At 35.5% G+C, this 13,610-nt stretch overlaps 1 protein-coding gene across 11 annotated transcripts in view; it reads right to left on the minus strand.

The window, feature by feature from the left end:
- The window catches only part of NLN (neurolysin), a 39,621-nt gene that overhangs the window by 24,500 nt on the left and 1,511 nt on the right, over positions 1–13,610 (minus strand). For 4 of the 11 annotated variants that reach the window (XM_086868524.1, XM_086868526.1, XM_086868525.1 and 1 more), the window contains exons 2-4: positions 12,516–12,942; positions 2,911–3,167; positions 510–658 (exon numbers count right to left, since the gene is read on the minus strand). In XM_086868524.1, the coding sequence (XP_086724650.1) occupies positions 510–658; positions 2,911–3,139 (378 nt within the window). In that variant the 5' untranslated portion in view covers positions 3,140–3,167; positions 12,516–12,942. The remainder of the gene's footprint in view (positions 1–509; positions 659–2,910; positions 3,168–12,515; positions 12,943–13,610) is intronic. The other 7 variants (XM_086868522.1, XM_086868532.1, XM_086868531.1 and 4 more) reach the window with 3 other exon arrangements.

The following is a 13,610-nucleotide window of genomic DNA, read 5'->3' on the forward strand; positions in this document are numbered from 1 at the left end:
ATTTCAGAGGTCAATCCCATTTACATGTTCTCATTAACCTTCTAACTTAAAACTGCTTTTAAATTCAAAATTCTCAATATTTTCAATAATGCAGAATTTTGGACACATATTCAAAAGCAGTATAAGCCAATGTAAGTATACCGCTATATTGCCTCTTTTCTTTCTTCCCTCCTGGAACAAGCTCGGTCAGAAGGAAAAAAAAAAAAAAAGAATTTCCTAATAGGTTTCTGTCTTTTAGTTTAGATTCCTTGTATCGTTTTTTTGGAAGACTAGACAAAAGTCAAAGCTACTGCAATGGAGAGAGAAGGATACACAGATCTAGATATGAGAAAGAATAGGAACAGCAGAAACAGATGTTTTCTGCTGTATTGCAGTGTCCCATTGGAAAGATCTGAGTGGTACAGACACAGGGGAAACATAAAGTCATCTTGAAAAGCATTGTGAATACCAATTAATTTTAGATAAATTTAGATATATGTCACAACTAATGCAGATATACTGTTATTTACCTGTAAATAAACAATCTTCTGAAACACGTCTTCTCTCATGCTCATCTCCACATCAAAATTTGACAGTTTTTTGTCAGCTTCTGTACTTGCTAAGCGTATCTCTTTGTCAGTGGAGACGTGCTGGGGAAAATCCAACATGCTTCTTTCCACTGTTTAAATAAGATGCATCAAACATAGAAGAATAGACATGCTTTAAGGATCTTTTCCTCTTCTGACATTTGTAAAAGACATAAGAAAAAATTATCCAAAGCAACCTAACACATATAGCATATAAAGTGATTACAACTAATATAAAACTGAAGAGGCTAAAAGGACAAAACCACACACCGTTTTAACAAATAAACTTTTTACAGAAGATTTCTAACCCCAAGCCTGATTATCTCACCATCTTCTACAAAATCAGCTGATTGGTATATAAATACATTAGAAATGCTTCATCTTCCAAAAGTCACGTAAGTGAAGACTGACATTTCATAGCTGGCACACATGGTTCTGTGTTAGCATTTAAAGTCAGAAGCTCTGAATCTTTCAAACATGCCCATCTGTCCTGAAGTTATTTTTGCATTGTTATGAGCACAGTGTCAAATCCCCATGTACTGTACTCTTCTGTGTTTAAGGAGAATCAAAATGGTAAACACGGAAAACGCTGTCCATGCATTCTGAACTTCTAGAGATTGGAAGCTGAGTAATACTACATTTCTAGAATATACTTCTGAGATTAAGTAAATCCTTGATATTTAAGGAACATTACATCTTCAAAGACATTGAACAGATATCCTAAAATAGAAATTAATTTGCTTAATTAAAAATCAAATTATATGTCTTTATCATCTAACTTTCCAAAAGTGGTTTTTAGAGTAACAACATATTTGGCTGATTTAAAGCTTTGTAATTTTATGTGATGTGCAGTAATTTTATCTGAGACAGATGCAGAAACACAACCATGGGCATGTGATACTTTTTGAAGTACTTAGAAAACTTCCCCTTTCACCTCCTGCCTTTATGCCAAGATGTTTCAAAATTATAAAGTGAATTTTGGCAGCTTCCAAGTGAAATTTAAGTTCTATTGTCATCTCTGTCTTTTTGAACAATAAGTTGCAGTTACTGGGGTAGGCCTTTTATGTGAAAGGGACACACAGGCCTTAAATTCCAAGGTTCTTATGGAAGTCTTGCTGTGGTAATACATCCCTCTCATATACCATGGGCTGTTTCACAGCAGGTCATGATAATTTCATATATAGCTTTGAAGATTAGAATTAAAACCTTAAATGTGACCTACTACTGCAATAGTATGTAGTGAAAAAAGTACATCTTCGTGGCCATGCTCAAAAGTTGATGGCCACTGTTTTCTGAGTCCAACACAGATTCTCCTTCTGTAAATCTCTTTGGTGAGAAGACACAGAATAATTGTACCAAATCAGTATATTGGTACAACTAAAGCTGAATCTGGCAGCAGGCTTTTTAAATAAAGATTACTGTCTGAATATGTCAGAAAAAATTCCAGCCAATTCACTGGATGTGCAATTTTAAGTAATGCGAAATCCAGACTAATATTACATTTGAGATGCCAGTTGTGCTTTTTTTGCCATTCAAAGATTTTGCTCCAGCCAAGGTAGCTGCTTCTAGCACCTCTGTGGCCACTGAAGATTTTTTTTGAGTATTTAAAAGAATTTTACATCTATTACACTCACTGTTTTATAAGTAATGCAGCCACCATCTGAAAGGTTTTTCTCAACAAAGACATGCAATATGCAGTTTGTATTTTACCCATCTCCTCTGACAATTATTAACAAATAAACTGAATGACCTGAGTTTGACCATTAAACCCCATCTTAATATTGCTATGGATTGATAATTCATTCAGAACAATCTAGCTGTGACTGTATGACCAACCTCTCCCTGGATTCCTCAAGACCTCACAGGCCACAATTTAGATGTGAGCAAGTAAAGAAGTCATCTTTCAACAGCACATTCAAAAATTCCTCATCATCATATTTTCTCCACTAGCAGTTTATCAACATCTCCATTACTCCATTCAACTTGCTTGTGTCAGATTCTGCAGTGTCTGAAAAAAACACTGCTTACTATGTGTAATGTACTATGCATACCACAGACGCTGCAGCCTACACTGCTGCAGTGTCCCCTGGCAGCTGCACGTGGTTGGAAATGTAACCGTGTGGAGCGTCACATGCAAAACCAAAACAGGTGACTAAAGGCAGTTCTCTGGGAGCTTCTAAAAGATTGTTAGGACCAGAGAACTCTTCAGAGGCCTCTACACATTCTACACAAGAACAGCAGAGATCAAAATTGGAAGCAACAACTATTTTTTCTCCACGTTTCCTTATGTGCAGATGGCATATGGAATGTCTTATGCAAAGAAATACAGAAAACACATGCTAACCTGCATATTCTACTTCTATATCTGCCAAAGCCCTTACAGTATTTTCATGTGTTACTTCTTCGATTTCAAGCATCCCGACACTGTCATATACATGCTTTGTCTTCTTGATAAGTTCTTCTGTTCTTTTTCTAATTTCCTCTGGTGACAGGTCCCATCTCAAAAGGTTTCGTCCTGATGCTATGTAAGAAGAAGCCTTGAGCTGGCTAGTAATTTCTGCTCCTAACGTCATTCTCAACACAAGCCGTGGCCCAATGGACCTGAAAGTACAAAAAATATCTTTTCATAGCAACATTCCAGTTCAATACACAGTTTATAGTAAACATTAAAAAAACAGCATCAGAATATTTTTAGAAGGAAGAACAAAGTCCTTTTTAGAGCTGTTATCTTTATAAATTAAGTCTAATTTTTAAATAAATCTCTCTTTTACCTTTTCCATTTAGAGTATGACTAAGTGCAAACGGGGACAAAAACTTTGGTATTGACAAAACCATGCAGATTAAATTATGACTCAACCTTCTAAGGAAAACAGCATTGCAGTTACTGGAACTCTACAGAAATAGACAGTACTAGCATTTTTGAAGTAAGGAATAAAACTCACATAGTTATTTTCAGATGACAAAGAACAAGAACTGCAAAGTTGCACAAAATAAGACATAAAAAATATCACTTGATTGTACCCATTATAGCAAATAATTTTGTATTTATACAGGATGTCTGCCACATAATCAGCATGGGAGGAAACCTAGTTGTTACTCACTTGCAAATTTACTCCTTTAATTGTGTTTGATTTTAAATAGACAGTTTCACTCGTTTACCAGAAGAGGTACACTTCTTTTCTATTTGAACTATAGTTCTAATCAACTTAAATTCAGTTGATTTAATTTCTTTAAAATTAAGCTTGCATTCAAGTAGTCAAAATTCCTCCAGTGTTTACTATCATAGGAGGACTCCTGGCTGTCAGATATTTACTATCTGTCTTCCTATTTCTGTCACGTAATTAAAAGAAATTAAAAAAAAAAAAATCACATGTTATAGTAATAATGACAACTTAAAATTTTCAACCATAACTGAAGAAATACACAGAGCTCTTGCTAATAAAGGCATGTTTACTTAACACTGTTTCACATTAAGTAAGTTTTTCTCTTAACACTAGCCATTGTACCTTTATTGATTTTATTGTAAAACCTGTCTGGTATGTGTACAGGTGCACAGAAAGGTTTTGGCATACAATGCAGGGAGCATGCATAAAAGCCAATTTTAGCCTGAAGGAATAACAAAACAGAAGAGTGAAATGACAACGATCTGAGAAGGGCTGCACACATGGCTTCTGTTTGAAGGAAGGCAAAACTTTTTGTCAGAAGTCTTCCAATTCTATAATAGAATTTCTCTAGAAGTAGCCTAACCAAAATTATTTGATGCAAGACAAAAACAAAAGACAACATTTCTATCTATGCTTTATGCTGAAACTTTATTTTCCTTGTTACCACAGATTCTTCAAATCTATCTATTCCAATGTAGGCAAGTTGTTTACTTTTCCTTTCAGTGCCATACAGAAACATCATGGCCCAGAATATTGACGATTTCACTTTGAAAATGAAGCGTGCATAAAAAACGGTTTGTTCCACCTCTGCTCTTTTTCTCTAATACCAAGTTCTGGCATTAAGGCTTTAGTAACTTCTCACTGGACTACTGAAACTTTGAATTTCAAATAGAAGTTTAGCATAAATGAAGCTGCTGTCATGAATGTACATGCTTAAGTAATAACATTCTTGGGTTAGTTTCTCATCCCCAAAATCTACTGAACTCTACCTGAATCTACAAATCCATTAAAGAACAGTACTTCATTAAGTCATGAACAGATTCTCAGTGGACTGCCCTGTGTCTAGTTATTCACATACTGCTAGCACAGGTCTGGTAAAACCTTTTGGGAAGTAAAGGGGAAGCTCCTCAGAAACACATTCATGGCTCTGAACTCTACCCCACACCACCCACATCCAAGAACATCAGAAAGACTACACAATGATTCAAACTGAAGTCAAAATAAAAGTCAAGTGGAGTCAAAGAAAAACAACAACCTGAGCAACATAAAAGTATGATGAAGTGAGGGATACTAAGCAGATACTCTTTTTAAAAAGAACCTATTGCTTTTGGTCATTCAGTATCTTCACATAGAAATATAGACAATAAAGCCCTGCCAATGACCAATTGCATATCATCTGAAACAAACACTAAAACAGTCACAGCACCAACATATTGCATTCATTTATTATTCCATATGGATTCCAAATCCATATTACCTCCAGCCTGCCCAACAAGATTTATTAATAATTAAAGTTGGACTGAGTTCATGAACTGGAATGTATGGTCTCAGATTACCAGAGAGCACAATTTTTAAATACTAAAAGAAGATGCCATCTGATTTTCTTACTATATTGGCTAGTTTAATTAAGAGATATACCTATAAACTTGAGAGCTGTATAAATTATTGGCATAAATACCAGCAAGTTGTTGACTACCTGTTAGAAACAGAAAAACCAGAACTGCCCAGTTTTGAAATGCTGATACCTTGTTTGCTTCTCCTGATAGGAAGATGCAGTCATTTGTGTAGATCAAAAATGGCAGTACAAATAAGGAAGTTTTTCTAACTGACCAAATGAGACCATGGGCCTTCAAAAACTGTACTATAACATTTTATGTAAAATCAGTTGCTACACATAATTCTTCAAATGATCATTTCAGACATGTTGCTGCCTTGCTACCAGTCACTCAGACTGTAGTAAGAACCAAAATAACTGACATCAGCTTAGTAAAAAACTGTGCAAGTAAATATATATGCACAGGCGAAATCTTGGCCATTTCTTTCATGGCTTAGTGTTTTGAACTATTTATCTACATAAAATGATAAATAAATAAATAAATTCCCGAAACTCCATGTATCAGACTGCAGTATTTTAATAACTTTGCTCAAAGAGAAAACAAAGAAACAATGCCAGGGGAACCTCTAACTTTCCAGACTGGAATATAAGTTCTATTTATAATACTAGGAACCAGATGCAACGCAAAGAGTTTCCTCAAACACTGAACCAAGCAGATACTAATATTATTCTAGACTTGCTTTTGGTTACATTACAGAATTATAGAACAGACAATTACTGCTTGCATGGAGCAATCAGAAGTTGATTCAGTTTAAATTAGATGGAAGGATGTAGCATCCCTGCATAGGCTGTTGCTAATGCCTGAACTGTTTGGTTCAAACTGTTTCCAATATCACACTCTGTTTTCTCTGGTATAGTGTAGAACTCTAGAGTTATCTAAGTAAGCCTGGTTTAAGTATAAGGTTCATGTCCTGCAACAGTATTGCTTTATCACGTTTCTCTCAGTGCTCCTCCCTGCATTGCTCATTTCTGACCCTGTACCTCACTCCATCAATGGCATCAGCACAACTGTTGCTAGGGTTATACCTAGAAAATATTCAGGGCAGCATATAGGTGAAAAATCAAGTGGACCAAAAACATCCAGGGGTGACAGCTTTTAACCAGGCAATCAGTCCCATCGCCCATTTGATGAGCGACTTCAAAACAGCTATGTCGGCCTACACAAAGTATCAGTAAAGTCAACAGTCAGTAGCAACCTAAACTTGCACTACTGCTAGAAACACATATGAAATAATGAATTTAGTCTAGCAAAGAGAGTCTTGAGATGATTGCTGCCATTAAGCATACCATTTAAATTTCCTAAAGTAAAAAAAGCTATTGATGCTAAGAAGTAATACAGATATAAGAACAATTAAGAATAAGTTGGTCAGGAATACACAAAATCTGGACTTGCAACAACAGACATTTCCAGGCATCAGAGCAGTGAGATTCTGAAAAAGATATCTAATAAGTCCTAGCAAGTAAAAACATCTCTATTTATAACATGGTGACTGACCAGCTTATAAAATGGGTTATGTTACTTGGTTACTTGGTTACCTAAGGTAGCATGGGACTAGATTTGATCTCCACAAATGCTCTTCCAGTCTCTGTGTTTCTGTGAGGTCCTTCAAATTACCAAAACTTAATTTGTATTGCATTTTTACAGTAGATATATAAAACTGGTCTCTGCTGGCAACTTGCACTGGCCTTTTTCTGGGTTGAGTCCTCTAGCATCTAATAATGTAAATGGAATGACATGCAGGGCAGACTGAAATATTTTATACATTTGTGCAATGCTTCATCCATTTAGGTGAACATCAGGAGGAAAAGCACACAAGTTTTCATTTGGACTTTCACTTATAACAGAGATTATTATAGACACAGCTGTTAACACAAATTATGGTGAAAACAGCTAATTTGCCAATCCCAAAATCAGTAAGAATGGAATTTTCTACCAAAAGCAGACTGAGTTGAATAACACTTAAATACTTAGTAGCTACTTCTAAATGAGGATTTTAAAGAATAAAACAAAGCTTCTAACTTGCAGACTGCAGTAATTGCAGAATGCCAGGTAATTTCTTTTACCAATAAATCTGCAATTTGATTAATTGCTGCTTCTGGAAAATATAAATTTGATTTTAGAAAGGGGAAGAACCTTCATAATACACTATTACAACAATACAGTGGCCAGCATGGCTGCTGCAAAGACAAACAATGCAATTGAATTTACAGAGTTGATTTTTAACCTGTGCAGTATCTTACACATATTAAACATTCATTTAAGTCTGGCTTCGCTTAGAAACATTTCCCATGGCTTAAATATGTGCCTTTGGTTTGAGTTAATTATGCTCCATTAACACTATTAAAATAAAACAAGAAAGCCACGATCTGTGAAGAAGCAGCAGGGAGCCATAGCACCAGCTTTAGAAAATACGGACAAAACCCAACATGTTTCTACTACTGAGAATCACTATATAATACAGTCAAGATTTAAGCCTGCTGTCTCATTTAAGCCTGATTACAAATTGACAGTTTTAATTCCATCAAAGACTCTTTAATGGCACTTTCAGTTTTCAAATTAATCTTCACCTAAACTGCATTAGTTACAATGACAAGTATAATTTTATGGAGTGAAGTAAATTAACTAATAAATTTCTGGGAAAAAACATATACAGACCGATTTATTGTATTTGCAAATAGATTTGACAGTACCATGTAGCCACACAAAAATCAGGGTATATTGGATTCATGCAGGATGGAAAATTATATTCTGTTCTGAAAAAAGACCTGAAACAACAGCGTTGGAAAGTGAAGTGAGAGCCAAGATTTTAAAAAGTGAGGAAGACGGGGGGGATGGTGTGTGCAAATTCAGATAATTTAGTCATTGAGTTCTTAAATACTCTAATGCAAATAATTCTGTTTTTCTTGCTGGACCTTATGTATACCTTCAGAGGACATTCTTATGGATATAAGTAAGAACAGATTTGCAAATCACAACTAATGCCATGACCAACTTTTTCAATCAATGTAGAGCATGAAAAACGCTGGAGTTCAAATTCAAGAGAAACATTTTGGTCTTTCTATTTTTCGAAACAGCGTATCTTAGCTAGACAACAGTTCCTGGTCTTCCAGGCTGCCAGAGAAGCAGTGCTGATGCTGGAAAGCAGCACTGTGAATGTGAAGACTGTACCCACCAGCTACCTGCAAATCAATATCCACAGAGGCTCAATGTTTTGACTCCACCTAGCGGCCTCACCAAAATTCAAAACAAAACAAAAAACTACACACACCCTTTATATTAAGGCAATATAAAAACTGACAGTTTGCCTCAGGACAACCTATTTTGTACTTGAGTAATATGCCATACATCAGAATTTCCCTGGAAGTCAGAGTCAAGTGCTACCAAACATATACAAATGACAGCAGACAGGCATGGTTGAAGTTTTTAACAGTGAAGCCTCACACAAAATGGAATTAAAAAAAAAATGAAATAAATAAAGTTAAAAAGTATTTCAAAACCAAATCACAAGTATTCACCAGCATCTAATATAATGTATATTACAGTTGGTCTATTTCACAGGATGGGCTTTATAAAAAAATTTAACAGGCTAAAATATTTGTATTATTTAGAGGGCCTTAGTCTTTGCTTGAATTCTAAATATACTTTCAAATTGCTTTCAGTTTTGTTGCACAACTTCAGACAAAAACTAATTGGGTATTTTATAGTAAAGCAATGACAAAACCAACCAAAATAAGAGAACTGGGTAGCACAAGATAAAAGTAAGAATGGAAAAAAATTTTCCAAGACAGCAGAGTTAAATAGGTCAAAGTTAATCACAGGGCAACATTATTTCAGCTAAGACAAAGAAATTAAAGCATAACCTTTCAATACAAATCATCACTTTTTCCTGCCAAACACATATGAAATCCTCTTTCCATTTTACTTCTCAGTCCTCTCATCCGCTTGGCTATTAACAGGATATGGAACAATAAATACATGCCTTGAATTCCTGGGCCATTTTCCTTGGAAAAGTATTTGGCTCTGTGTCATAACTGTGATATGGCACAGACATATCCTACTGTAGCAAAATGATAGAATGTTTAGTACTTCTTAATTTAAAGTTCCATAACTGCCATTAGAAACTGATTTTTTTTAGCTTCATCTGAAGAAATAGAAAATCTAACAGTTTTTGACACCAAACCTTAATTTTATCACTACACCTTTCAGGAAAAACCTCTCTGCAACTTAGTTCACTGTACAGTCTACATTAACTATACTTTTAGCTCTTCCAATCTAAACAAGTAAGTCAAGAAACTACAAGTCATGCAAACATTTAAAAATCTTTATTGATACATTCATTATCCTCAGTGCTCATGACCTTGCCATCTGACAACAAATGCTTATTGGTTTTCCAATAGAATAAACATCAGAAAACTAACAGAATAGGTACTCCATGGGAGCTAACAAAAAGCCCAGACCTTAAATAGGAACTCAAACCAACATACTCGAACATGATACAACTTACTTATTTCCCCTCTTGCCCCCAGTTCCCTCCAACAGCCTAAACAAAAGGAATTTGGAAACTGGTCTTTCATACTGACTTTCATATAAAGAGGTGATGTCCACACAGTAGTCTGCAGTGGAACACACAGAAATGCTAAGGTATGGCTTTTGCAGTGTCTGATCTCTAAAATTATGGCATCCAAGGTTCTAGCTGAGAAAACAAAACAAAACCAATGAACCAACTAAACAAAAACCGAACATACTCCCAAAACCCAAACCACAGATTTCTAGTACTACTAATTTAGATTTCCCAGCATCCTGTGAACTGTATCCATTGTGTGTCACAGCACACCTCCATCAAAGTAACTTACTTGCAGGATCTTAAAAATAATATTCTTATCAACACATGCATGCAGACAATAATTGTACTACACTGAGTCTGAGGCACAAGGCATTAGTTGAGATTGTCTTATTGTTTGGTTCTACTATCTGGTGAACTGTGGAAACACAGTGGGAAAAATTGCTTTTAAGGTCCTACAGCTCTCTCAGGTGCTGCTGCATAAGCATGTATAATGTTTCCATCATGACAGCCATAAACAGCAGGTGAAGTGCAAACTGTTTAGTGCTAACAACACACTCCCATGATAGCTCAGTAGTTGAATGCAATCAGCTACTGTATGAGAAACAGTTTGTTGACTCACTCTGAAAAAGAGCTAGTACTACAGGACAGTAGACAAATATTGACAGGAGAAAATTATTGAGAGTTGGTAAACACTTTCTCTGATTTATACCCAGTGCTAATCAGTTCAGCCTCTTCCATGGAAATATGGAGGTTCTGATTTCTCGCTAATCTTGTCTCATATAGTCAAAGTAACGACAAAAGTTCCCTTGCCATCACTAGTTAGTTGTAAAACTGTGTCTTCATAGCAGATGATGACCTACTCCATCTTCTTTGCTTACCTTCTTAAACCAGTCTTCCCATCTTCTTGGGAAGACAGTGCATTATGAACATGCCATGTTTATTTCAGGGCTTGCAAAATTCCGAACACCCTGCTCAACACCACAAATTAGGAAAGGAAATGAAGCCTGCTTTCTTCTCTGGCTTTTAAGGGAAAAGTGATTTAGCAGCACTCTGCTTCACAGGCTGGTTACAGGTTATATGAAATATTGTTCCACCACAATTAATATGGCAAAGAACTTTGCTTATTTAACATTCCACTGTAGAAATAAAAAGTGTCTGTTATAGATGGTATGAAAAACACATGTGCCCAGTAATATTTTGCTCAGAAACCAGTAAAATTACCACCATCCTCACCTTCCCTAATCTAAACACAGATAACATTTACTGAAAAAGAGTCTCCTCTACAGAGAAAAACTCAGACTCACAAATCTATAGTTCAGTTAATAAAATCTATTTTATTTGCACAGACTGTTGACCAAAAGGTCCTAAAGAAACTATGCTGCTGTGAGATGAGAAGGTAGATCCTTTTGCAGGTAAATGGTTTGAAACACTAGGCCATTAAAAATGGCTGCTTATTTTTCTGAATGGAACTATATAATCCACAGAATCCTACAGGGTTCCATGCAGGGTTCTGAATTCTTTCATGTCTTTAAACCTCACCTACAAAAAGCTGGGATTAACGAAGTGACAACATTTGCTAATGATTATTTACTCATAACACAGTGTACTAAAGGCAGCCACAAAAAGATGAAAAAGAATGTCACAAGCCAGAAACATTTAAAACCACTAACAAAGTAAATTTCAGTCTTAATAAGTGTCACACATTTTTGGCTTTGCATACACAGGAGGAGATGTGAGACATCTAATCATTCTGGAGACAAAACAGTTCAACAGTCACATCAACAAAGAAGCAGCTGCAAAGAAATAAATTATAGGATCTAGTAGAGGTGGAATAGAACAAAACACAGAAACTCATTATACTGCATGCATGAAGCACATGCATACTACATGCATTTCTGATCCTCTGAAAAGTTACACATTTGTCTTCTGTTCTCCCACTTGCCAAAACCTAAGTCATGATGACTTAGAAATAATGATGACTTAGAAACAATCAGCTGCATTAAGCAATGGACTCTACTCAAAGTACAAATACTAATTAGACTGGGATTCCTCAGAGTGGACAAAAACCCAAAAATATCAAACAAATAAAACCCCAATAAAACAAAAAATATAACGCAGCACAGAATAAAGCACAATGGAGGAAGTACTTCAAAGATTTAAACCATCATGAAGAGAATGGAGAGAATGGACAAGGATCAATTTTTAACCTGTAACTTTCAATATAACCAACAAGCAAGTTTTAGGAGAGTTTCAATATAAAAAGGTATCACTGGAAGATTATTCTTCAAGATCATATGAAAAAAACCAGTTTTGTGTTAGAAGTTCCTGATTCCTAGACTGTTCTGAAAAGATAATACTGAATGTACATATTATCTTACATATTTTCTAAGGTACCTCATCCTGACTCCAGCTGAACAAAGGTTAGACTTCTGAACTAACCCAAACTATTCTAAAGAAATCTTTCCAAGGCAGGCATTCCTTGCTTTATAGTGAGAATGACAGAACAGGTAAATACATTAACAACATTGCTTAGTATGGTCTAACTGGTGGTCCATTGGTCAAATAAAGTCCACATATGCTTGCCAGCTCAACAGCTTTGACTCACCCAGTCCAGGAAATAATTTTGTTCTGCAAATTCCGTCTAATAGACAAACTGTTGTTCAGGAGCCTGCTGTGGTTAGAAAGGCGGTAGCTGTTGCTTTTGACCACAGGAAAAATTGCTGCTGCAATACACAGAAGAGTTTATGCAGTCCACAGATTCATAGGGAAAGGCAAAAATGTCCCAAATGCCTTGTTTGGCCTTTACCATTTCTGAGGTGTCAGACCTGATACTTCAATGGAAGCAAACAGATATACTGTTGTTTTAAGTATGAAATAAGAAAATTACTATGAAATTTTTTCCCATTTCTTTGCTCTCCAGTGACTTTCCTCCTTCTGCATTTTTCCCAGCCTCAGTTTCTTGCTGGTTTTCTTCCTCAGCAAGAGAAATGACAAGTGTTCACAGCTTCTTTCCACTTTCAGTATATTGATACCTGTATATAGTACAGTATGTTGGTACCTGTCACACTCATGTACATTGATTTCCATACTCAAAACCTGATTTTGAAGATTTTCAAAGAAACACCCCAGAAATCATGAATCTAAGAAAATTATTTTAGGACACTAAAATAATTTAAATCAGTGCTTCTTCCTTTATTTTTGCTTTCATATATAAGAATATCCTCATAAAGTAAACAGACTTCTATGCTGAATTAATCTAGCTAGCTTTTTTTTCCACGTATTTTATTGCATTAAATCTAAATCTTTGAATCTTTTGAATCTGAATGGGAAAAAAAATTTAATTGGAAAAAGCCACCTTCTGCAAAGCTCCTTTTTAACCAAAATAATCAAATCTTGACATCATTTTATTCAACGTAAGGCATAATACTTGACACTTGCTAAGAATTGTCATTTTTATCTCATGTTAAGATGCCCTCAAGAAAAATAGAAGCTGGGACAGAACTTATTCAAGATTTCTGTGACCAACTCCTTAATTTTGAAAGCTAAGAGGTCACTTTGACACGTTCAAGAATACTGTCTTTCATGAAACAATTACTTGGGCACACTGAAATGATGACTTGGGGAAAAAAAATCACAATTAACGAAGTGCAACAACCATTTCCCATTCTACTGATTTTTTACTTAAGAAGGAGGCATTGTC

The sequence above is a fragment of the Cyanistes caeruleus genome, chromosome Z (genome assembly GCF_971803275.1).
Source record: "Cyanistes caeruleus chromosome Z, bCyaCae1.hap1.1, whole genome shotgun sequence".
NCBI classification, from domain to species: domain Eukaryota; kingdom Metazoa; phylum Chordata; class Aves; order Passeriformes; family Paridae; genus Cyanistes; species Cyanistes caeruleus.